The sequence below is a fragment of the Callospermophilus lateralis genome, chromosome 4 (genome assembly GCF_048772815.1).
Source record: "Callospermophilus lateralis isolate mCalLat2 chromosome 4, mCalLat2.hap1, whole genome shotgun sequence".
In the NCBI taxonomy this organism is placed as follows: domain Eukaryota; kingdom Metazoa; phylum Chordata; class Mammalia; order Rodentia; family Sciuridae; genus Callospermophilus; species Callospermophilus lateralis.
Window position 1 is genome coordinate 108,063,001 of NC_135308.1, and position 27,563 is coordinate 108,090,563.

General features: G+C 33.4%; 2 protein-coding genes across 2 annotated transcripts; one reads left to right on the forward strand and one right to left on the reverse strand.

Annotated features, from left to right (window-relative positions):
* Window positions 1–13,830: 13,830 nt before the first annotated feature.
* Window positions 13,831–14,769, reverse strand: LOC143396946 (olfactory receptor 6C75-like). Its single transcript, XM_076852955.1, has one exon. It carries the CDS (start codon window positions 14,767–14,769, stop codon window positions 13,831–13,833), a length of 939 nt encoding a protein of 312 aa, XP_076709070.1.
* Window positions 14,770–23,638: 8,869 nt separating this feature from the next.
* LOC143396948 (olfactory receptor 6C76-like) lies at window positions 23,639–24,574 on the forward strand. The gene has a single exon (XM_076852956.1). The coding sequence runs from the start codon at window positions 23,639–23,641 to the stop codon at window positions 24,572–24,574; it is 936 nt and encodes a 311-aa protein (XP_076709071.1).
* Window positions 24,575–27,563: the final 2,989 nt, after the last annotated feature.

Below are 27,563 nucleotides of genomic sequence, written 5' to 3' on the forward strand. Positions count from 1 at the left end.
ATGTTAAAGTGGTAATTTCAGCTTCCTTGTTATTTATTCTAATAAAATAAGCTTTCATACTAGAGAAAAATGAATTTATTCAAAAAATGGAACATCCTTTCTGATGTGTCTGATGATACTAATCAGAAACAAAATCCAAATTTTTCTTGATTTTCTTAAAATGCAAAATTTAATGCATTTATAACACACTTCAGGTTTTTGTTTTATTTATTTATTTTTTGTTTGTTTGTTTTTGTTTTTTGCTCACCCTTTCCTCTGTTACACAAAAGCCTCTCACACAGAGAAAGTTTAGGCTGAATATCATGTAAGTTTTCTGTCAGCCTCAAGTATAAGTTAAAAACAAATGAGTTTCTCTTTTATATCCTTTATGTTTCCACACAAACTCAAACGTTTCTCTGACCTGAACTCCAAAACCGACTCCTGCAAACCTGAAGGTTCTCTACGTGAATTTTCACGGATTACTGCTTCAACATACTTTATGGCAAAACATTTCAAAGTTCTCTGCATAAGAAAAAGATTGAGTATCACACAAAATAACTCCACTTTACCTTCTCTGTGCACTGTATGACCCCTTGAGAGGCTAGATTGGTGAACAGAAGCATTCAAGTGGAGATAAAGTGGTGTCATGGTGTACCTTTCTGGAAAGTCAAGCCATAGAGCAAAAGGGTTCTAGTCAGCTGGTACAACCAACCTGGTTTCCCTTTGGCTGTACCTACTTTTCTTAATATGCACATGGACTTAGGCTACTCTCAGGAGATAATGTATTCTCAATTCCTTGGGGGTTAGCTAAATCCAGGACTAAGGAACTCCACAGTGGATGGTCCCCCTGTATCTGTGCCAGCATAGAGCAGAATGAATGACTAAAGAAAGGATTTTAAATTCTCTAAAAATCAGAAGAGTGGGGCTGGGGTTGGGGCCCAGTGGTATAGCGCTTACCTAGCATGTGTGAGGCCCTGATTCAATACTCAGAGCCACAAAAATAAATAAATAAAGTTATTATGTCCACCTACAACAGAAGAGTACTTCAACTTTAGCTTTTAATTTTTAATGTTAAAGTTAATACATGGTTAATTATGAGAATCAATTGTCACCATACTATAAAGTAACCGGTGGAATGGTACATACATTTGCGAACAAGCTTTCATTTCTTTCAAATCTATGAATTAACCAGCATAAATAATATTTTATACATTTTGTTTTTGTATCATCCTAAAAACACAGCCATATTTACACTCATAGAATTTTTTCTTTATACACTAATTCAGTTTTACTACACAGTATATTCTTATTCTGCAACTTTCCTAGTTTTTTTTTTTTTTTTTAGTTAATAATGTTTACTGGAAATTATTCCTTATCAAGTTATCCAGAGAGAACTTATCCTTCTGTAACAATTGGATAGAACAGCAGAGGGGACTTATTTATAATGTAATAATTTAATTGCTGGCTTAAAAATAGGGGTTATGTTGTCATTAATTTTATAACATTAGTTAAGATGCTACATTATATTCTTACACGTTCTTCTGCATCTGTACAAATATTGGTATAACTTTTTGATACTTAAATATTTCTCCACTACAGGAAAGAATGAATCCTTTTCATTGCATCCTAACCAACACTGAATGTTATAAATCACTTATGTTTTACCAGCAGACAAAAAAAGATACTCTAATTAATTCAATGATAAAGGTAATATCATATGGAGCAGATCACGGTGCCTGGATGGTTTTGAGGTTAAAGAGATCGATTTTCTTAGCAAACTTGAAAAATTTATTTGACCTGTCCTTTTTTTTTAAGGGAGTGAGTATATATATATATATACACACACACACTCAGGGGCACTCAACCATTGAGCCACATCCCCAGCACTTTTTCGTACTTTATGAGAGACAAGGTCTCACTGAATTACTTAGATCCTCACTTTTGCTGAGGCTGGCTGGCTTTGAAGTCACAATCCTCCTGCCTCAGCCTCCCAAGCTTGCACCACCACACCCCACTATTTGACCTTTCTTAGTATCAGTTTTCCTACGCATAAAATGAAAAGATTGGTAGTTTTAACTCACAGGATACTGTAATAATTAAATGAGAGATGCATGAAAGTGCTTAGCAGAGTAGAAAAGGTATATAAATGTTTAGTATATAAATGTTCTATATTTTAAAAATTGTACATTTCCAACTTATATAGGCTGAATATTTTAAATATTTGTTTTTCTTGTCCATGAATTGGGTATTTTGTAATCATTTTTTATTGAGCTTATTGTTTTATTAGTAGGAGATATATATGTATAATGTTGTGTTTCATCAGTTGCAACATGTTTTCAGAGCCCATCTTATGTTTTGACTTTTTTACAGTGTAGTTTGACTAAAAAAAGATTGGGCAGTTGATCACAGATTCACAGATTCTTGGTGGTATATTTTTCTAAGGAAATCCTTCTGTATATACCTCAAATTTATAAATTTATATTCATATAAATTTAATACTCCTATGCAAAGGGTTTTGACATCCATACCTTTAATCCAACCAAGATCTTTTTTTTTTCCTTTTTCTTTTGCAGTGCTGGGGATCGACCCTAGGATCTTACACATGCTAGCAAGTGCTCTATAACTGATCATCACCCTCAGCCCCAGAACTTATTCCTCTGTAATATATGGATCTATTTTTGTTTTCTTTTCAATGGACAGCCCACTTCCCTAACAACTTCAAGGTCTATATAAACAATATGAGAGTCTGGACAGTGAGTTATCAAGAGCACCAAAGGCACTTGTATCTTCTGTTAGCAACACTTTAACCCCAAAATTTTCACTAATAAGATCTGTATAAAATCTTACAGGTGAGGAAGGAACTAGATAAGTTGAAATATAGAATGAATCTGAGATACTTAAACTTCTTACTTTTCTGGGAAGAAAAATTCTTTTTTGTAAGGGCCTTGTTGTCCTCCTGCCATTTCAGACTCACTTCATACCATCTACCCTCTCTCCTCACTTTTTCCGTTCCAGGATATCTGCTCTTGGTTTTTTTTTTTTTTTTTAATTAAGAAGCAGATACCTTCTCTTTTCCCTCTGAATGTTTACACATGCCATGCCTGCCTTCATTCACTCCTACTCATCCATCAATTCTACTCTAATTTTACTGTCTTTATAGCTATATTTTGTCCTTTGAGTTTCTCAAAACCTGGTAAATTTCTATAATGCCCTGTGGTTTATAATTGCAATTCTAACTATAATTTGATTGATAAGCAGATGTCATCCTTTCTGTGTAAATTGTACAGTGTAAGTTGCAGGTGTTATAATTTAAATTAAAATATGAGTTAATTAAAATTAATTTGGATACAAATTCAATTCCTCTGTTTTGCTAATTATATTTCAAGTTCTCAATAGTCAAATGTGGGTAGTGGGTAATGCATTGGAAAACCCAGATTATGGGACATTTCCCTTAATGCAGTGAATTTTTTTGGACAGCATTGGGAATAAATATTTTCTCCCTTATTATTCTTAAAGAATTAACTAAGAACCTTGACTCTGGTATCTTTACTCTTTACTTTGCCCATCACATTTTCACTATTTATTGTCATTTCGAGGTATTTCCTGCTGCCCCCACACACTTTTTTCTTTCTTTCTTTTTTTAATTTACTGCAAATATCAGGTTATCCTCAAAATTTTCTATGATGCCTTGAGTATTCGATCAAGATTTTTTTATTAAGGAAATTTTAAAATAAAAAAATTACTTTGTAAGATTATAATAAATAAGCAGAAATGAAAACTGAAAATCATGAGTGTGGAAAAAACAATATAGCAATGTTGAGTAAATACATGTAAACTGTAGTTAGATGATACAGATAAGAAAAAGAAAGTAAGGGAAAATTGACCATATTGACTAACAAAAACATGTGAAGAAGCTGACTCTAATAGTCAATAAATATAAATACAATAAATTACCATAAGTTCTTCCTAAATTAATGCAATTGACCTTAGAATAACATGGATTTGAACTACCTGGGTCCACTTACATTCATATTTTGTAGATTTGTCAAAGTTTGAAAAAAACTTGCAAACAACATAGCCTAGAAATATAAAAAAATTAAAATAAAGCTATATCACGAATTCATAAAATATATGTAGATAATATTTAGATAATAGTCAATAAATTATTATAGTCATTTTATTGTTCATACTACTACAAAACATATACAAATCTATTACATAAAGTTAAAATCTATCAGAAATTCTGCATATAAACACAATATATGGTGCTCTTTACAGGGAGGAGACATGTAATCACAAGTAAAGATGCACAAAATGGACTGTAGTATATACTACAATACTATACTAACTTCATAGCCATCTCTTATTGCTATTTTAAATGGAAGCTCAAGTATTGCAAGTACCCCCTTAAAACACCATATGGTGCTATTTATCTCCTCATGATCCGTTTGTGTTAATTGACTGTTCGTATTCTCAGTAAGGCTTCCAGTCAACAACAGGCTGTTAGTAATTAAACTTTGGGGGAGTCAAAGGTATCCATGGATTTTCAATGGTTCAGGGATTCAACAATCCTGACCCCAGAATTATTCAAAGGTCAACTTTATGTTCACAGGTGAAATATTATTACAAAATATTATTATATGAAATTCTGATGGCTAATTGAGATCTTATGAAAAATGCATCAGACACATATTGGAGGTCATTTTTGCAGACTTTCAAGAAATTATTATAGTCATTTTTATTGTTCACACTATAATATTTCACAGAACCGTTTTCCTTCAAGCATAGGGAAATCACATTTATGTAACATTCTCCCAAAATACATCTGTCTCATATTGTTTTTGTAATCATATGCTATTAGCACAATATTGTTTGTGTGTTACAAAAATGGCATCTGACCTAAATAGTCATTGATTTCATTAGTGAATAATCATCTTGGAAGTTTATTCTAGCAAAGTTAAATGGTTTCTAAGAATGAAAACTCCTTAATATTACTGAATATTGGGACTTCCTTAATTCACATTTCCATGGAACATTCCTCAGTATACTCTCAACAGAGCAACAATCATTCATGGAGCATTTAATCACTTGAGATTATAACAGGTGGTGATTGGCTAAAACAGAGTTATAATTATTAAGATCTGGCACTAGGATCCAGCTCAGTGGTACAACACTTGTCAAGAATGCATGAGGCCCTAGGTTTGAGCACAGATACTGCAAGAAAAAACTGAGAGAAAGAGACAAGGGGAGAGAGAGAGAGAGAGAGAGAGAGAAATAGAACTAGATATTGAGATCTTATTACTCATGAAATCTAAGTAAGAATCATACAACCAGACAATTTTGGAAGAGTCTTAATTGTGTGGGTGTGTTTATGTATGTATGCATGCATGCATGCATTTATATATGTACAGTTGGAAAGGTGGAACAAATAAACAGATAATTTAATTAGAATAGAAAAGAAGATATGCAATATTTTTTAACCTCTCATAACATTTTCTATCTCAATTTGTGCTTAATTAAATTCCTCTAAGTTAAGAATAAATACCTTCATCCATCTTTCCATCCTTCCTTCTTCCTTCCTTCTTCCTTCTTTCCTTCCTTCCTTCCTTCCTTCCTTCCTTCCTTCCTTCCTTCCTTCCTTCTTTCCTTCTTTCTTTCCTTTCTTTCCTTTCTTTCTTTCTTTCTCCTCCCCTCTCTGTTTTTTGGTTGTTGTTGGTTTTGGTACCAGGGATTGAACCCAGGGCACCAACTACTGAGCCACATCCCCCAGCCCTTTTTATTTTTTGAGACAGGGTCTCACTAAGTTCCCGAGGCTAGATTAAAACTTGTGATCATCCTGCCTTAGCTTCCCGAGCTACTGTGATTACAGGCATGAGGCAGGATGTCCAGCAATATTTTTCTAAAGTAATATATTTATTTATGCTTCTCACCACTCTGGGTGTGGTGGTGCAGGCCTGTAATCCCAGAAGCTGGGGAGGCTGGGGCAGAAAGATTTCAAGTTCAAGACCAGCCTCAGCAACTTAGTGAGACAATAAGCAACTCAGTGAGGCCCTGTCTCTAAATAAAATACAAAATAGGGCTGGGAATGTGGTTAATTGCCCCACTCCCACACCCCCAAAAAGTAAACCACATTTGTCTTTTTTATTAGAAGCAATTTCATAACTCAGGAATGGTGATGGTATTTTCCAGGTCTCTGTAGCGACTTTCTATAATATTTTTATACATTCATTAAAAATATTTTTCTTTATCTCTAATTCACAATATGCTAAGGGAACTGTGGAAAGTACGTTCATTTAATAATGCTATCTTCAACATCTTCCAAAAATAAACTAATTAATACCATTCAATCTATGAAGAAAGAGGTGGAAATGTGTGAAATAACAAGGAAAGGTTTGCTGGGAAGCACAAAAAAAATTATCAATTTCTATAAATAAGATTTTGGGGGCTGGAGACACAGGTCAGTAGGTAGAGTGCTTGCCTCATATGCACAAGCCCCTGGGTTCAATCCCTAGGACTAAAAAAGAAAAAGATTTTTGGTTGGACAGTCAAATGAAATTAATTGCCATTTGAAGTATTGTTTATAGAGTGTTGGACAAAGTATCATCTGTAAGAAAAGGATTGTTATTAGGAACTATTCGAAAGTTAGAAACTGTATGAGTATATTTAATGGCACATTCAATTCCTTAAGTTGAATATATATATATGTGTGTGTGTGTGTGTGTGTACATATGTGCAACTGTTAATATATTTGTATATGCATATAAGTGCATAAATGTATGTACATGCTTATAACTAGTGTATGTCTTCTAAAGTTTCATGTGGCATTCCACTCCTGCATCCTCAATATCTAAAAGTTGAAAGAAACAATGTTCTGAGGCAAATTTCAAGATACCAATATTCTTATGAACATTATTCAATAAAAAAGGAGTATAGAAAAAAATTAAATTCTTCCTAGATATAGACATATACTAGTTACAAACAAGTACATACTCATCTATGCATTTAACTACGTACATAAACATGTGAATATCTGCATTTAAGTATACACATTATAGTTATATATAAATACGTACAGAAACACATATAAAACCTTAAACACACTAAACTCAAACTTAATCCTTTTATTTGTACTTTTTGATTTTTAAAAAATCTTTTATTGGTGAATTGCAATTATGCATAATAGTAGGCCTCATTGTGATATATTTGTACATGCAGTACAATTTGGTCTATTTCATTCCCTCATGAGTTCTCCAATCCCTTCCCTTTAATCCCCCTCCTACTCTACTACTCTACTAGCCTACTTTGTATTCTCATGGGATCCTTTTTCCTATTTTTTTTCCCTCTAGCTTGCACACGTAAGAGAAAATGTGCAGCCCAGGACCTTCTGAATCTGGCTTATTTCAGTTAGCTTGATGTTCTCCAGTTCATTTTCCTACCAATGACATAATTTTATTTATCTTTATGACTGAGTAAAACTTCGTTATGTATATATATACTACATTTTTCTTCATGTAGAGGATTGGGAGCAACAAAAACAGATGCACATATTTTTAAGATAAATGAAAGGTTACAGTACAATGGGTCTTTAGCTTCTGAAGGAAACCACTCATAGATATATATGGTAAGTCAGACAGTGATATTACTAAAATAACCACACAAATACTGTCCTCACCTGTATGTTGAAATCTAACACTAAAAATTGTTATTTTCTATTTAGAAATAATTTCTAAAATCACTTCTGGACACCAATTTTGATTTTTCTTTTGTAATGAGCAATCATTGAAGTATATTAAGCACATAGAAAAAAATAACATAAGGGGCAATGCACAGGACAATTAATGGACAAGCAGGGTTTTGCAATGATCCAGATAAAAACAGTAAGATCCAGAATTCAACATGCAGGATGGAAAAACAACACCATAAGAAGGTATTTTTAAGACACTTGAAATTTCCTTGATGTAATATTGGGACTAAATGTAAGAGTTTCCAGTGGGTGTGGGGGAATACCAGTGATATGAAAGAATATGACTTAAACATAATTCTTCATGGGTTTTTGAATATAGACAGAAAATGTCAGCAGAGGAGTAAATAAGTGTTACAGATAAGCAGTGAAAAAGGCCAATTCTGTCACACTCAGTTTTGAAATTAGTGATAAGAAATCTAATTGTCTCATAAGCATTTTAAAAAACATGATTTCAGGTGAGAGATATTGAAGAATGAATTTAAGTACATAAACTTATTTCTTCAAATACTGGCTCTTAGCCATAATAAAAGTTAAATTTATTATTCTCTAAAGATGGAGTCCCGTGCAACAATCTGCCTGCACATTTGAGGAAGTCGTTATATTCATCTTTTTATTGATCTGAAAAATACATTATATTAATATGGATAGCTTGGTTCAAATAACATGGGCATTTCAAAATTAATGGTGTTAATTGGCAAGTTGGGAGAAGGGGTTATGTCCTTTCTCTAGGGCTGTTGCTGCTTCCAGATCTCCTTAAAGTACTAAACAAAGAACTAATCTCTTACATAAGGAAAAAGAATCTTCCACAAACTCATCTAAATCAGCATCTGCCATGGAGACTAGATTCAACATACAAATTACATAATTTGAATACATTAACCTTGCAAAAACATTATGAGACCAATTCCATCATCACATAAGGGACAATATTATTCATTTCCAAAGTTTTGTTTTCAATTTGATAGCAATAAACTGGTCAGCTTTCTACATACAAATAATGTATTCATATCCCTAAGTGAAAAGCAATACGTTCCAATTTTCAATTAATCATGTGTAAAATTAATTTGAAGATAAAATAATAAATTATGGTTTGAGTTTACATTTAACTTTATATCATAAACATAAAAAGACACAAAATTAGATAATATAGATATGACAGAAAATAGAGATTTTAAAATAAAACTCATATCACTACTTTTATTGTTGAATATGCCTTACATAGAAAAAAGCATACAAAATCAATAATGCAAGTTTTTAAACAATAAGTGAAAAAAATATGCACACAGCCAGAATAACATACAAACACCATCAGTAACAAGATTTTCAAGTTTTTATATCCCCAATAAATCTATCCCAAAAGACCCATCAACTCTCCTGATATTGCTATCCTTTTCTTTTCTATACCATCAAACTTACCTGTTGGATTTTGCTTTATTTTTTGACTTTTGCTCAGGCTAATAGTACACATTTCAAATAACAAATTATAGGTTCATACAATTTTATGAGACATTAAAAATGTATGTAGTGATGTAGTCACCAGCATGGTCAAAATGAAGAATTTTTGCATTATCCCCAAAAGTTACATGAAGTACTTGTGAAGTGTTCTCTTCACATCTCACAGTACTTATAATCCCTGATCCATTGTTCTATGGTTTTATTGTTTTTCAAAATGTAACCTGATAAGTGTTATATAATAGCTAAATTTTGAGCTGGGATTCTTTTCACTTTGTATGATGTTTTATAGATTCATCCTTGTGGTTACATGTATCATCAAATTAGGTCTTTTTTTTTGCTATGTAGTATATCTTTGCATGAATATATCAATTTACCATCATCTTTATGTTTTACATATAAGTAAAAGATCTATTTTGAGTTATCCTTTGATATATATTATGGTTCAGATTTTTGCTTATATAAGTCCAGTTTTTCAAGCATTCCTTATTGGAAAAAAAAAAAACAACACAAGGTTTTGTGATTGAATTACCTTGACATTTATTTCAAAAGTTAATTGAACATAAACATGAGAATCTGTATGCAGATTCTATCTGAAATCCTTTGTCTTTTACTAATACCATATTCTCTTAATTGATCTGTTTTATAGCAAGCAACAATTTAATGACCTGAATATGTAAAAAAATAAAAATAAAACCTACAAGAATACACATCAATGGGGGCTGGGATTGTGGCTCAGTTGTAGAGCACTTGCCTAACATGGGTGAGGCACTGGGTTTGATTTTCAGCACCACATATAAATGAATGAATAAAATAAAGGCCCATCAACATCTAAAAAATATTTTTTAAAAAAGAATGCACCTAAATGAATAAAATTATACCCACTAATCTTTTATTTACCTATGAAAATTTGATAAATGCAATAAATATTTTAAAGTATACAATGTCTTAAGTATTGCATGGTTCCAAAGTCATTTTGATTATTTTAGGTTCTTTGTCTTTCTATAGAAATTTTAAAATAAGCTTGTGCTTGGAACAACTAATTTTTTTTAACTTCCAGTTATAGATTGACACGTAATGAACTTCAAAGTCCCATCCTGAAAGCATGAAAATCTTGAGCAAAATGAAAACTGATGACTTTTCTTGAACACTTCAATGAATTAAAGCACAGGATACACTGCTACCAGGGAACCTGGAGGGAGGGTGAAACACCACAGAGAGTCACATCTGAGATCTGCTTAAGTGGAACTGCTGATCCTATACACAGGTAGGAACAATTAAGTGACAATTTTCACAAATTGCTTGAAGCTGAATGTGGACTAGAATGAGATTTTGAAACTTCTGGGAACTAAAATCATCAAAGGACCCATACTTTCCTGGGAACCACCTCTAGGAACATGATCAAGTTCTATGGTCAAGAGCCAAGACAAATCCTTCCTGCTGAAAAGGAGAAAAGCAGCTATTTGAAAGATTCCAAAAGTGTTCTCCCTTCAGAGACCTACAGTTGGTGAACTTCATTAAATCCTTCTCCCACCTGCAGGAAAGGTGTTGCTTATACTCCAGAATACCTTAAATTCCATCTTCCAACTCAATCATAGCCATGGAGGAATCTGAACTACTGCAGAAACACTTGTGAAATTCAGAGTCACTGACCTAAAAGACAGATATTAAATCATAAAATCATAGAACACTGGCCCTTTGTCACAAGTAACCACTACACCAACAAGGCTACAATATAATAACAGTGGATTATAGCTTTAAAAGTAAAAGACCCAGACTCACTCCAAGAAATAGTTTTTACAGAAACCCAAAGTCAACAAGGGAGACAAAAACAATGACAAAAACGTATATTGAAACCTGTGACACTACACCTACAATAAATTTTAACTAAGCATATCCCAATTCCTAGCAAGATTATTATAAATACATTAACTAATACAACATGTTTTGCTTTCAACAAAAATATTACAAGGGATTACAAAAGATAACAGAAAATCTGATAAGACAGAGGTGGTTCTAAAACCAGAGCCAGACATGATGTAAATGTTGGAGATATCTAATGAAGAATTTTAAATAACCGTGATTATATGGTAAGTGCTCTAATAGAAAAAGATACAGCATACAATAACAGATGGCTACTCTAACTAGAGAAATGGAATCTATAACACAACAAAAATGAAGAATCCCTTTTTTGATTGGTAGAACTATGGATAATATTAAAAATAATGAAAAACAAAACCAAAGAGAAAATCTTGAAAAATATATAGGAGGAATAAATAAAGTTTACCTACAGAGGAACAAGGATAAAATTACAACACTGTTATATTAGAAATAAGCAAGAAATAAACCATGTAGTGAAATATTTAAAATATTGAAAGAGAAAAACTATGCTTGCATCCAGTTTATTTATTCTTCAAAAGGGGAAGAGAAATAGACTATCTCAGAGAAGCAAAAGCTGATTAAAATCATTATCAGTAGAGTTGATCTGAAAGGGACATTTCAAAAAGTTCTCCAAGCAGAAGAAATATTGTATAGATTTGGAACACTATTCTACACAGAAAGCAGGAAAGTTGAAAAATAAAAAAAAATGAAGATAAAGTTTTTCTTAATTTAAAAAAAGACAAGTGTTTGAATTCATAATACTAATGGTGTATTAGTTATAAAATATGAATGACATCAATGTCTTAAAGGACTGATTCAATTGCTCTTCAAAGGTACAGCTCTTCACATGAGGAGGTATAATGTTCTTTTGAAGATTGACATAGATTAATTTTTAAATAAATAAATTTAAAACTTTAGAGAAATTATTAAAAATGAGAAAGATATTGAGCCCAGAGCAATGGAGTTGGCCATCCATGGACTGAACTTCTGAGACCGAGGTTGAAAATAAAATTTTCCTCCTCTTAGTTTTTCTGGTCAAGTATTTTGGTCACAGCAATTAAAACCTAACCAACTTAGAACAAAACACCCTGTAGGAGGAGATGTGTTAAGGGTAAAAATGTGGGAGACATATAATTGATATGCTAATGGTGTGATAAAATTAAATGACATAAACATAATTAAAAACAAAATTTAAGATAAAAATTACAATTATGAGAGAATATACCTCAGTTATATCAGTAATCATTTTTAAATGTAACCACTGTAAATATATCAAATAAAAGACGCATATTTGCTGTGCTCCACTACATATAACTGTAATTGCACCAGTGGGAGTGGAGGGGAAGGTTAGGTGGAGGTTTGGGAGTATTGAAGCAGAACCATCTCAAGTTCAAGCCCAGCCTCAGCAATGTGGCAAAACCTCCTTCCAAAGTAAAAAGTGCTGGGGATGAGACTCAGTGGTAAAAAGTCCCTAGGTTCAACGCCAGTATCCTCCCACCAAAAATGAGAGAATTTCTGAGGGAAAAACAATTTCATGTCATTTGTGAGTACTGGTGGTGATTCACTGCATTCTCATACATACAGTATACATGTACACGCAGGATGAGGATGTGAGGCAGACAGCATGTTGATGGTTCTATTTCTTATTGTTTTCCTTACTTCAAGAGATCAAATGCATAAAGAAAGGCGATAACAGATAGTAACATGAAAAACTAGTAATGGGAGCTGTACAAAATATTCAGTCTTATAAATGTATACTTTTAGATATTTAGCCGAGACAAAAGAGAAACAAAGAAGAAATATTAAAAAAAAGTAAGAGAAAACTTACAAAAAATGAGGAGAAAGAAAATATGTGGAAATAAATGTCATCCCATATGCTCAAAAAATAAGAAAGGAAGAAAAAAACAGGGCAAGAAGAAAGAAAAGGAGGAAGGGAAGGTGCCGCAGTCTGGCTGGGCACAATTCAGGAGCCACTTGTCAAAAGAAACGAACTTTATTTTTAGAACCACACACGCCAAACAAAACAGCTCCTCAGGAAAAACCTTCAGAGCCCAACTGCCACCACTGGCTTCCCACAAGCCTCTCAACCTCCCCCACTCCTCCTGCTCTTGAGGCAGATTGGCTGGGTCGCGTGGGTGGAGCCAAAAAAAGTCCCCCAATGAGCAGCTCCATGGTCTGAAAGGGCAGGGAAACAGCCCAATGAGCATCAGCAGAGGAGCCAATCAGTTGGCAGCTAGAAGTTGCTGGGGCCTCTGTGAGTCAATCATCAGCTGGCAGCTGGAAGTTTGCTGGCAGCTGGAAGTTTGCTGGCAGCTGGAAGTTTGCTGGGGCCCCTTTGGCTGTGGCTCTCAACAGGAAGGAATAAGGCACATTGGCTTCCAGCAACATCACAGATATATTTTTTAAATATTAACATTGTCTGGCTAAGAAAGCAGTCTTCCTTAGAGATTGAGGAAAATAAATAAGTTAATATTTACAGAGTTCACAAAAGGGGTCATCTATTGTAGAAAACCATGTGCAAGATATGTGAGGTTTCTAATAAGGATTCATAGTGGAATATTTTGATAATCATAATCATGAGAGAACATAATGGGGAAGGACCATGCTATTAAAATGATAAACATTCAGGAGGACAATGAAGGCTCTTTATGGGTAACTTCTGTGACTTCCATAATAAAAACTAATAAATTAAAGGGATATGTTATAAATGTAACTGGTAGAGGATAGCATTTTCACTAATTCTCAATAGTATGCTTTTACAAAAGCCAAAGCTGTTACTTCAAAGTTGTAAAGGTACATTTTTTTACTAGGTCCCTCAGGGCTTGTATCACTTGCTTATTTCTTAGGGTATATATGAAAGGATTTAGTACAGGTGCAATGGAAACAGTGAGCACTGACACCCCCTTGTTTAAAGATATCCTTTCCTCTGCAGAAGGTTTGATATACATAAAAATACAACTGCCATAAGAGATGCAGACCACAATCAGGTGGGAGGAACAGGTGGAAAAAGCCTTCTTTCTCTCCTGGGCAGAAGGGATCTTCATAACTGTTGATATGATTTTGATATAAGAGAACAATACCAGAGCCAGTGTATTTAAGAGTGTGATAATGGCTAAAATAAAATTTGAGAATTCCATTTCCTTGGTGTCTGTGCAAGAAAGTTTCAGGATAGGAGAGGTATCACACAAGAAATGTTCAATAACATTGCCATCACAGAATTCTATGGTCAGACTCACAATAACTCCATGAATGATAGCTACCCCAGCAGCTATCCAACAGGCAGCAACCAGCAGGTGGCTCACTCTGCTGCTCATAATGGTTGCATAATGGAGGGGTTTGCAGATGGCCACATAGCGGTCATAGGACATAACTGCCAACAGGAGAAACTGTGTTATACCTATGAAAACAGCAAAAAGTGCCTGTGCCACACAAGCATCACGGGAAATAGTCTTTTCCTTAGTGACTATGCTGACCAGGTATCTAGGGATGCAGGCAGTTGTCAATGAGATTTCTAAGAAGGAAAAATTTCTTAGGAAGAAATACATGGGCGTTTTGAGGCGGGAATCCAGCAAGGTCAGAAGGATGATAAGAAGATTTCCTGTAGTACTCAAAAGATATGTTAGAAGTAGAAAAAGAAAAATTACAATTTCCCAATTTGGGTCCGCTGTCAGTCCTACAATAATGAAGTTTGTCACTATTGTGTGGTTCCTCATGGTTCAATTCTGTCAAGATGCCATTTGAGCTGCAAGGAGGTGGAGGTGATAAATAATTAAACAATATTTTAAAAGATACATCAAGTGCAGTTTTCCAAGTTTAATAAAATAGCCAGCAACTCAGTAGATACACAGAAGCTTTGTTTTCCTTCTAAAGTTTTCAAATTTTACATAACAGTCAAAACTCCAGCCTAACCCCTCTTACTCTCATCTCCATTCTGGATACTCATTTTCCTAATTCTCTTTTCAGATATCTTTTTACTTTACAAAACGATGGCTTTATAATTTTTTTCTAGAAGCATCTGCACACTTATCTAGTTTTCCTAATATATGAAGACCTACCTTTTACAATCTCACCTAAAACATTTTTTAGGTTACCATGGTTAATCCTGCTATTAGTAAAATCGTTTTCTGTTCAGTTTTTTTCAAAAAGATGTGTATTTTCTGGATATATCCGTATCCCAAAATGTGAAGCTAATCAAAAAGGACCTTTTGCAATTAATATTCTCTAAATGGTTATTTCCTGATGATATATGTATATTTAGGTTTGAGTTTTTGTTTTGTTTTGTTTTTGGTAGTGGCCATTAAAACTTTTTCAACAGAAAAAATATTTTTTTATGAATTTTAAGACTAAAAACAATATGCATTACAAAATTGGTATTTAAATGCACAGTTGAAAATTTACATGGAATTCACAATTTAATTGTTTGGTAAGTTTCACTTCATCATTAGCTTTATCATATAAGAAATAATTTGCATTCAGTAATATTAAAATATTGAATACTTTAGTAGGTATAATGGAATGAGTATCTGTTATTTTTTATATACATTTTGAGAATTATTTCTCATGATGCTAGTCCAAGAGACAAATACAGCAACACTTTGAAATATGTTCTTTGAATATTTCATCATGAGTTACATGTTACATAAATATTTTCTTTGTTTCTCTAAATGTGAGCTTCTCTGGCTGAATCTATTGTCACATATTCACAATTAAATGGTTTATGTGACAACTTCTTTGTGCATAGAAGAACAAAATAGCAAAAAAATACTTACTTTCCACGAATTTCACGGAGGTTTTCTTTGCTGATGCATTGTGAAGAATTCTTTTTATTATAACCAAATATATATTAGGCAAGTTTTTTAACTGCCTAGAAATTAATTTCCAACCCATACTTTTTTTGCTGCTTCCCTTTCAACAGATACAGTGTTCACATTGAAATCTAAAGATATTTAGAAATATACATAAACATTGTGTCTATCTCTTGCTCTCCAATCAGCATATGTGTGGCATTTTCCAACATGTTATTTCTGACTTCTCTATAAATCAAAAGGTAAATGTCCAGGTTCAACCTAACCTAAAATCTGGAAATCTAAGCTGTTTATTTGTATCAAACCATACTATTTTATTATTGATGCTTCTTTTTTTTCTGTTTTTCTTATTCTGACTTGAATGAAGATGATTTTGTCTCCACATTGCTGTTCATTCTATTTCCACTTTTTATATAAAGAGCATATTTACTCAGAAGTGGTAAAAGTTCTTGGGAATTCTTATGGGAAAAGATGTTAATTGATATTTTCATCATTAACCCTAGAAACAAAATATCAAAGTTAATTAATATTCTTGTTACACTGTCTTTAGGGAAGCCTGAAATGTTGACATTAAAGTGGAGACTAATTTATATAGTAGCATTCAAATGATGTATGAAAAAGTAAGTTGTGCCAAGTGTCTAAGCTATGGGGAGCCTTCTCATTCTCCCTTCCAAAAGAATTTAGAGAGGAATATCAGGCTAATGACAATGTTGTTCATAATCTTTAATCACCAAATATTCTAAATTTAACTCATAGTATGTGTTTTGGAGGTGTCAAACATATATCTCTTATAGTCTCTGCATCACTTCATAGCATAAAATATTTACATGTGAATTTGATGGACAGAGAAAAATAATGGCATAACTAGCATTTTAGGAAGTAATTTAAAATAGAAATATAATTGAACAAGATGTTTTCAAGGAAAACACATCTACATTTTTGTATACATGTCCTTTAAACCAGGGAAATGATTTATTATTTCTTTAAAAATAATGCAAAAATACATTAGAATATTTAAATATTTTGCTTACTCCTTATTTAAAAAATTACAGTAAAATGTATAAGACAGCTTCAATTGGTAAAATAAGCCAGAAAATTTCTAAAGAAATTGAAATTGAAAAGAGTAATTTATTAAGACACATATAGTAGAGTAGGATATTCCCTTTATAGACATTTAATAAAATATAATTAAGAAAAATCATATAAGGATATATTTTATTAAATGTCTAATATTTAATATGAGCTAATAAGAAAATATTTTACTTTTATTGTATAAATATATTCTCTTCGCATTAATTTTAAAAATAATTCATAAGAATGAAATAATTGATAGGGTCTGATAATGAAGGAAAGTTATGACTAACATGGAATAAAAGAAATTTTAGGGAAATTGAAATATTAGGTCACACATATTTGTAAAACAAATGATGAATATAGGAAATATGGTTGTCTCTATTCCATGGGAACTCTAATATACATGTGAATTGGTATCCCAGAAGAACAAAGAGAATATAGGACAAAACAATATTCAAAATAATAATTGCAAAAAAGTTACTTAAAGATATTAAAGATATCAACTCATGATACTCAGAATATTTGAAGCAGGAGGGTCACAATTTCAAGGCAAGCCTGGGCTGTATAACAATACATCATATCATAAAAATATTAATTATAAAAATAAAATAAAAAGTATCAACCAAAGACTTGAAGCTCACTGAGCCTCAGGTGAAAACCACACTAGATTTCTCTTCAAATAAGCCAGCTGAAATGTAGAACAGGTAAAATCGTTGTGAGTTCAAAATCTTCAATATGAGTTTGAGTACCTTTCTGGATTGTAAGTAAATATGCTTACTTTACATCTGGGTCAAGGACAAAGGGGAAATAGAGTAACTAATGGAGAGATTATGCATTAATACCATATATAATATTAATATTTTATGTTTTTTCATCAGTTACAGTCCAGAAAGGAAAAGGGAAACATCCCTGGAACAAATTTCACACACTGAATTTTTATTTAGATTATAAAAGAAAAGGGTGGGGGAGAGAAATTCCCTTACCACCATGAAAAAAATGAACCCCAAAGATACAACCTGAGTGACAAACCTCCTTGAGTCCCATACTCACTGCCTACAGTTATTACCCACTTGATCCCTATCAGGGCATTAATGCACTGACTAGGTTAAAACTCTCCTGACCCAATCATTTCACCTCTAAACTTTCTTACATTGTCTCACATGTGAGCTTTTGGGGAGCACCTAGTATCTAAACCATAGCACCCTGCAAAACCCCCAAGGATAGGGTATAGCCCAGTCGTAGAACACTTGCTTAATATGCATGAGACCTTGGATTTAATCCAGATCACTGCAATGTTTTAAAAAAAAATAGAAAAGAAGAGGAAAAAACTTCTGAAGAGTATTCCAATGTTGTCTTTATTACAATTGTAGAAATGTAGTTTGGTAATAAATATCACTGTGTTTCTTGCTGTTACTCCTCTACATTTTCACATGTATAGTATTTTTACAAAAAAAAAATATGTTTAGTAGTGACCTTTAGCATTTAAACTTCATTTGTAAGATAGTAAAAGAAGAATTTCATCAAAGTACAAGAGGAATGGATGTTACCCAAAGAATAGAAGTCCTAACAATCTGCACTTCTCTTTACTGAAGACATGAAGTATGCATTTGATGGTCTGAGAGACAGCAGTTTTATATTGGCCAGTGGTATGCTGTTTTCAGTTTCTTCTCTGAGGCTTTTATAGGGATAAAGGTTTCATTTAGGTTTGTGTTTTTTTTATTGGTGCAAGAATCACTGGAGGAGTCAATGCTGCCTACCATGCATTTTCTAACTGACTTCTACCATCTTTCTAGCTGAAGAGATAAAGGGATTTAAAAATGCTTTGTAGTTCCTAGTTTCCCTTTTTATGAATTTTGTGTTTCCTTTGATTAAAAAAAATTCACACACCTAGAGAACAATATATTAAAAAACAAAAGTAAATAAAATTACCCATCATTCAAGCCCTTAGCACAAATAGAAGACTAGAAAAAATATCTCTAAAGTCTACACCAAAATAAGGAGTAAGTAGAAATTTTGTGGAGTAGAGGCAACTTGGCTGGAGTCCTAGATGTGACAAAAAGTAAAAACAAAACAAAAAAAATAGTACAAACTGATAAGTTTACTGAGGGTTTACCTCAGAAGGAAACTGCTCTCATTAAGAGGAATAATAAGGAATTTGGCATAGTAGATTGCCAGGTCCTAAAGAGTCCAAAGGAAATTGATGTCAAGCTGCTGGATCTTAATGCTCTTCCTTACAAAGCTTCCACTTGGGAGGCACAGTCAGGTCTGGCTCATGTACTGTGTGGGCTAGGGAAAGGGTTACTTTCAGAGGATGGGCTTGCTGAGAAATAAAAGCTAAGAAAGTAGTACTACTATAGTGGCACACCCTCTTTCACAAAAAAACAAACCAAAAAAGAAATCTTAATGAATCTTTCCAGAGATCCTCATCATAATTGTTCTTAGACTATCTGCAAGAATTTCTGCAACAGAGTTTTCAGGCAAGAGGTGTGTTTCTGCAGAAGCAGAATGGGATAAGGGAGACTAACTCAGGCTTCTTGTCAGGCCTGAAGCCTTCACAGAGGCATCTGCATTTCAGGGAACAGTGGTTAGGTCCTAGGGAGGGTCCCTTACAAACCAAAAGATAAGAGTGAATAATACAAATTAGCTGGTTCTTTGGGAACCAGCTAGTGGGGGAAAAGGAGAGAACACTCCCTTCCCAGGCACTGATTTTCTCAGAGAGTATCCTTGATTTACTTTCCAGGCCTGGGTTGATTGCCCAGAACAGTAGAAAAAACTTACTTGTATGTGGACTTCTGCAGATTGTGAGTCTTTGATCTCCCCCTCTCCCTTTTATACACACTGGGTATGAAATTCTAAACATTTCTGAATTTGGGGTTCAGAGGGACGAATGGACCAAGGCAAAACCTCCCCTTTAAACCTGGCTGCAGCCAATAAAACTACTTCCTTCTAATTCCCTAGGTGTCTAGCCTTGTCTGTCCCACAACACTAGAAAATAACCACAGGGCACCAGGAATATGTTTCCTGAGTGGGGTCAGCAATGGGACAAGCTGACCAGAGGGATGCAGCTTCTAATAAAAATGGAAGCTCATGCTTGCTTTTTTAAAAAAATATATTGGTACAGATCAAAGGGGATTGGGAGGTATAAGGTTTCAGTGTGGGAGGAGTCTTATCTCAGGCTTGCTTCTTCAGGAAATACAGGATGTAGGTGGGCCTAGGCAGGCTGCTTGGCTCTCAGCAGGTCATGCACATCTTGAAAGTTGCAAGGCACCTCTGACAGAACTGGGTAGAAATTCAAATGCACTGGAGCCTCTCAAAATCAGCAGGAGTGCCATTGGGAGTTCCCAGATAACAGATTTTTCTACTCAGTGGCTTCCATGCCAATCTGGTCCACACACATTTCACTGGTGGCTTCCTGCAGTCGGGTATCTTCTGTAGTAATATCCAGTGCCTTGTAATTAAGTACTACAAATTTAGCACCTCAAAGGGACACACAGAAATCTCACAGTGTCTACGAGTAGAAAACCTGGAAGTGTTGCAATAGTGCTACCAAAATCACCTGTGGGCTGGGTCCCTATTCTGAGGCTCAACTGGGGATCCTGAGTTCACATCCAGTATTACTCAGGCTGTTGCCAGCACATTTATGATACCTTTAGAATTCCTGAAAGCTTGTTTCTCCAGAGCCAGCAATGGAAAGATGCTGGAGAGCAACCAAACTGGCAAGAATCTTGCATAACACAACACACAAGGACATCAAATCATCTTTGTCACATTAGAAGCAAGCCTTTTTTTTCACTGCTGGAGAAGAGAGTATGAAAGGTATTACCTGAGGGTTTTCAAATCTTGGAGCCTTCATTGAAGCCCACTTGCCATGTCTTCTAAAGAAAACATTTTTCCACAAGCCTGGTAGAGAATGTAAAAAATAAAATAAAGTTCTGAAATAGCTTGCACCAAACATTTACCAAATTTTTAGAAAACAAGGAAGGAGCACTTCCAATTTATATTTTTGGTTAGAAGCAAGAGCATATCCCTTTTTGAAGTTTCTCTTTGAATAAGACATTTAACCTAAATTATGAGTGTTTCTACCCCATTCACATAGATTCATCTGCTATAGCAGGTCCTGGTAGATATAAAAACAATTAGAAGAACAAAATAATTCAAATAAAGAATATATACTAAACATACTATAATCAAATACTTCAGTAGTTGAAACAATGTAATGGAACCCAAATTGTCCAACAGGAAAAATTAGACACAGATAACAAAAACAGCACATAAAATTTGCTTGCTTTACTTCTATTGTGAAAAAAAAAACAGTGCTTGAGTTTTTTTTTTTTATTTGTGAATTTCATGAGCTTTATTTTTGTATTATACTCATGGTTGTCATTGTATCGTGGTGATGCTAATATGCTTATCTACTAACTTTCTCCTGCCTAATATAGACCTCGATATGTTTTTATCAATGAATAAAACATTTTAATTGTAAATTAAATATCACGTGGCCTTTCCTCTTACTCTTTTCAGTATTTTTTTTCACATTTCCCATGCTATGGGATTATATGACTTTGGCAGACATTTGTTTCAGGTTGAAAAAAAAAATGAGATTGACAATAGGAAGTCCAAAATAATTCAAGACTGTCATGTCCTCACTTTTGTTGCTGGTATTATACAAATCTCTGCTATTTAATGTTGAGAAAACATAATTTATAAAATAAGACTAATTAAAATTATTTTCTTTTCTTTAGGGTGCTCTCATCAGTACTATAATCTCCAGAGACATTTTAATTTTGCTTTCCAGTAAGAATCCCCCGTGTCTGTTTGGAGAAAAAACAGATAAAAAGCAGGTAAAACTAGTTTGTTTATTTAAAAAGAACATTTATAAACCATTTTTTTTTCTAGCTAGAAAATGAACTCAGTAAAAAAAAATCATAACCCATCTTTCTTTAAACAATACCTAGTGAGAGCCAAGTAAAATATATTGGCACATTTTCCTAACATCTTGGGGCAGGATTTTTTTCTTTTAATAGAATTTTTGGAAAACAAAAGATACAAAATATTTGAATCATAAAACCTGGGATAGTCCTTAACTATTAATTTTCTTCACAGTTTTCTTTTATAAGCCATGCAGCTCACCTCTTTTCCATAGCTATTGATTCTTGATTCTCATTCATGGTATGAGTCCTCTCCTGCTCATGAACTAAGTTTCACTTACCTCATAAGCAAGATATGCACCTTTATCACCTCTACTTGCCTGTTTATATGTAAATATTGTACTAAAACTACTAAAAGAATCCCACTTCTTCATTACTTTTATTCCTTCTTTCTCTCTCCCCCTTTTCTTTCCTTGTCTGTCCTTCCCTTCCGCTCTCCCTCTTTCTCCTCCCTCTCTTTTTCTTTCTTTTTTTCTCCTTTTTTATTTCTTTCAAGTTTTTCCAGAAATTCATGATCTATGGCTCTGAAATTCTTCCTTGCAACAAGTTCTAAACTGTCCATTTTTCTACTGCCATCTCCAATTTTATAGCTCATATTTCTACTCCTAAGTAAGAAGTTGGTGCCAGAGACACTTTTTCTCAATGTCGACTTTGCAATGACACTTTTCAAACTTGTGTTTCAGACTTTCAGACTTAACTGAATTGACCACTTGGGACTGCCCTTAGAGCTTCATCCACTGCCCAGGACGCCAGATTTCCCATCAGGTCACAAACTCATTCCTAGATCACAAATTGCTCAGCTTCTTGGATTTGTTGCCTAAGCCTGGTTGTAGCACCTTCTAGCAGTACTCGAGTCTATGTCAAGTTCCTGTCAGGGCTTCTCTGATATTAGTAATAGGTTTTCTATTAGAGTCATTCCTAAATATGTTCACTGTATACAACAAGAATCATCAGCCCAAATTCCACCTATATGCTTTTTAAGTTTGACATTGTGCAAGAAAATCAGAGATCAGACACTGGTCAAGAAGTGTATGACATGCTCTGAAAATAACGCATCAAACATTGCCACTCAAAGAAAAGCAACCTAGCATTTAGGTTTCAGTGGTTCACTGCTACCAGGTGGGATTACCTCACAGTAAGTGCATTTTCTATTTTTTCCCTCATTTATTTTTCTGTCTTCTAATAATTGTATAACCTGCATCACTTAACTTTGGCCCTTAGAATCTCATATATAGAATGATAAAATACTATTATTTAATTCAGAAAGTAAAATATTTAATACTTTGGGAAAATTTAAGTTTTGTTTCATTAGGATTATGGAAGTATTAGTGATGATGGCTCTGATTCTTTGTTAGACTATTAAATATCTTGAAATATTGTGGAAAATTAATAAATACTTCAATAAATGCTTCATTTACAGAAAATCAGAAAACATATTCATTAGCATAGTAGTATTAAAAGAATATTTTACATTTTTAGATTTTTGATTTTATAGGTATATTTTTCTTATACAGATGAATTTATTAGACATTGTCAATGACTAGCTTCATATTAAATGACTGGTGATGCAAAAGGACATCAGACATAGTTTTTTTGGTTGTTGTTGTAGATAATATATTTATTCAAAATTTAGTACACCTTGGTTAATTCTTTGTTTCTTTATAAGCCTTTTATGTTTCCTAATTCAGGAGAAGTGGTGAAAATTTAGTACCATACTCACTAAATCCTTGTTTCAAATTTTCATTTTTAGACCTATAAGAAGTAAACAATAAAAAATGAAAAACCATACATCTGCAACTGAGTTCATTCTTCTGGGATTAACAGATGACCCAAAGCTAAATATTTTCATTTTTCTATTTCTATTTTTCACCTACATACTGAGCATTATTGGAAATTTAACAATTATCACCCTCACTCTGGTAGACTTGCACCTAAAAACACCCATGTATTTCTTCCTTAGGAATTTCTCTTTCCTAGAAATCTCATTCACCACAGTTTCTATTCCTAGATACCTGGTGAGCATTATAACAGGGGATAAAACCATTTCCTATAATTCTTGCATGGCCCAGGAATTTTTCTTTATATTGCTTGGTGCAACAGAATTTTTCCTTTTGACTGTGATGTCCTATGACCGTTATGTGGCTATCTGCAAGCCTCTGCACTACACAACAATAATGAACAGCAAGATCTGCACCCTGCTTGTCCTTGGTTCTTGGCTGACTGGCTTTCTCATTATCTTTCCACCTGTGATCATGGGACTTCAAATGGATTTCTGTGACTCCAACATCATTGACCACTTCACCTGTGACTCCTCTCCTTTGCTCCTGATCTCCTGTACAGACACAACCTACCTAGAGCTCTTTGCATTTTTCTTGGCAGTATTAACTCTCATTGCAACCTTAACATTGGTGATTCTTTCCTATGTGTTCATCATTAAAACAATTCTGAGGATCCCCTCCACTGAGCAAAGGAAAAAGGCCTTTTCCACTTGCTCCTCACACATGATTGTTGTCTCCATTTCTTATGGAAGCTGCATTTTCATGTATGTCAAAACTTCAGCCAAAGAAGGAGAAGCATTGACCAAGGGCATAGCTGTGCTCAATACCTCTGTTGCCCCAATGTTAAATCCTTTTATTTACTCCTTAAGGAACCAGCAAGTAAAACAATCCTTTAAGAACTTGATTAAGAAATGTTTTTCAAATAAAATTTAGTGGCAAAGAAGTCCATTGCCTGAAGTTTAAATGGAACTTCACATGCAATGCCATATCAACATTGTTGTATTTGGGCATCAATGCCCTATTGAGCTGTCTTTTCCTGAATGTTGTATTCTTCATTTTTCCTATTTTGATCTCATTTGGCACAGTTTTAATTTTACATTTATATATCATTAAAATTCTCTGAGTATGAATATTTTGATTTCACATAATGAGAATGACTTTTAATAAAATTGCCAGACTTCAGGCTTAAGGATCATTAAACTTTCCTTTTGACCACTCTGAAAATATTTTGCCAAAGATGTAATCTCCAAGTCCTAAATAAACTCTTCTGTGAGTTGATGTCTTCTAGTATGTTTCTAGTTCTCCTTGATCTTCAGTGGTTCTCACATCATGAATATTGTCCTATACTATTTACTGTGTATGCGTCATATCTTCATTGTGAATTTAATCTTTTTGTTGTAGTGTATGTTGCTTCATGCTCTTTTGACTCCAGTTTCAAAGTTACTGCAAGGCTGACGTTAGTATTTCTGGCAGGCCCCAGTATCCTCATCACAATACATTTTTAATGAATTACACTGAGGATCACTCCATATCCTGTTATAAAGAGCATTGTGAATACTGAAAACCAGATGAAAATTAACAAATTTGCTGAGAGCATGAATATTTAAAACATCCATATTTCTAAACAAAAATATTGAATTCACATGCTTGCAAGAAATGTTTTTCTTTCTTGATAGCAACTTCCTTTGGCTTTGGGCCATTCACTGGAATCTGTTCTTAGATATCATAGAGCTGAATTTCTATCCATTCAAGAATTGGTTTTCTTTTTCTTCCTCTTTTCTTGACAGGGATTTCTTTTTTTTTATTTTCCAAGTAGTTACTTTGGAGATTCTGCATAAGTATGAGTTTGCTTTATACCTATTGATGTAGATGACTCAAGCAATATGGTACTCAAAATTTCAGACCCATCAGTGAATGTGGGAAAAGAGAAAAAAATGTGCTGGTAAATGTTTAACAATTAAATGTTTATACAACAAATAACAAAATGAATTTTGTAATGCAACTTAAAAATAATAATGAGGGATACAATAAACTTTATTGCAAATTTTATATATACAATTGGATGTTCACACAATGTTTTTGTTGTTCTTTTGCCCTCTATAAGAAGGCAATGTTTGCAATTTAACACAGTTTGAGAAATAAAATTGTTTTTCAGTCTGCTCTTTGTCATTAACTCTGATAACATGAGAAAGATTTGGAATGTTATTAGATTAATTTCAAATAAAATTAATTTAATTATGTTTGTAGGTTTTATTTAAAATTGTGACTTGGTTCAATGACTGCCTACACAGATTTTAAAAAACACTGTGAAACTATCCTGTATTCTTAACACTAAGGATAGGATGTGTTCTGTTGGGTTATTAACTAAAATTGTATTTTCTGTACATCTGAATTTTTATACATATATACAGTATGGCAGTTTTCCACCTGTCTTTCTTTAATAATATATTATCTTAAATGTATACACTTACATGGTATTTTAACCTACAAGTTACAATCAGATAAGTAATATTACACCAAAGCATTTATTAAAATAAGAGCTACCAATCATTGGTAATTTATTATGATATATATTAGCAACAAAAATCTAAGCTTATAATTATTTTATTTGTCTATGAATTCCAATAGAAGGACACAATTAACAAATAAATTAAACAAAACAAGACTTTGTGTATTGCTACAATATTTCAGCAGGAAAGCAAAAGAGATCCAGGCACCATGATGCATGCCTAAAATCCCAGTGTCTTGGAAGACTGAGGAAGGAGAATCTCAAGTTCAAACCAGCCTCAGCAAAAATGAGGCACTAAACAACTCAGTGAGACCTTGTCTCTAAATAAAATACAAAATAGGGCTGAGGATATGGCTCAGTGGTTGAGTGTCCCTTAGTTTAATCCATGGTAGAAAAAAAAAAAAGAAAAGAAAGCTAGGAATATAGAAAAAATAATGGTGAATAGTATAATAATGTTTATGTTATACATTATACATAAATGATAGAGATACATAGAAAAAATAAATATAAAGAGAAGATATTGATAGATGTTGGGGGAGAAATAAAGTAAATTTTGATACTCTTAATCAACCAAGATTCATTTGAATAAATTTATTCCAAATGTCAAAGTGAAAAAAAAATCAATATAAATCTTTCCAGAGAAGAATTTTTAGGATATATCTTTTCTTTCTTTCCTCTTTTTTTTGTTTTTGTTTATATTTTATTTGCAGTTCAAGGTATTAAGCCCAGGGAATCTCTGCCATTGATACTATATCAATGAAGGATGTTTCCAATACCCCCCACCAATTTTTTTTCTTTTGAGACAGAGTCTTGATATTGTCCAAATTGACCTCAAATTTACAATCTCAGACTCCAGAGTAGCTGGGATTACAAGGGTACACTACCAATCCCTGTAAAATGGATACATTACTAGGTAATGCTGTAATAAAAAAAAAAAAAAAACAGAAATTGAGCAGTATTAGACATTGGACTTTAAGGTGTCTCACTGCATATTTCTCTGAGTTTATTCTGACTGGAGTTAACTGAGCTTGTTGGATATAAATCTGTATTTTTTTCAACTTTGGAATATTTACCACTATTTCTTCAAATACTATCTTCCTATTTCCTTCTGGGCTTCCCATAGTGCTTGTTTTGGTACACTTGATGGTATCCTGCAAGTCCTGTAGGCTCTCTTCCTTTTTCTTTATTCTTTTTTTTTCTGTCTGTCCTCTGACAACATACTGTCAATTGCTCTATATTCAAGATTGTTGATTTTTTCCTGTGGTTGCTACATTCTGCTGTTGAAGTCCTCATATTTTTTCATGTTAGCTATTGTCCTTTGCAGTTTCAAAATTTCTATTTTATTTGTTTATCTAAAACATACTCCAGTTCAAGGACATCTAATCTTTGTCATTTGGTTGCTATGCTCCATTT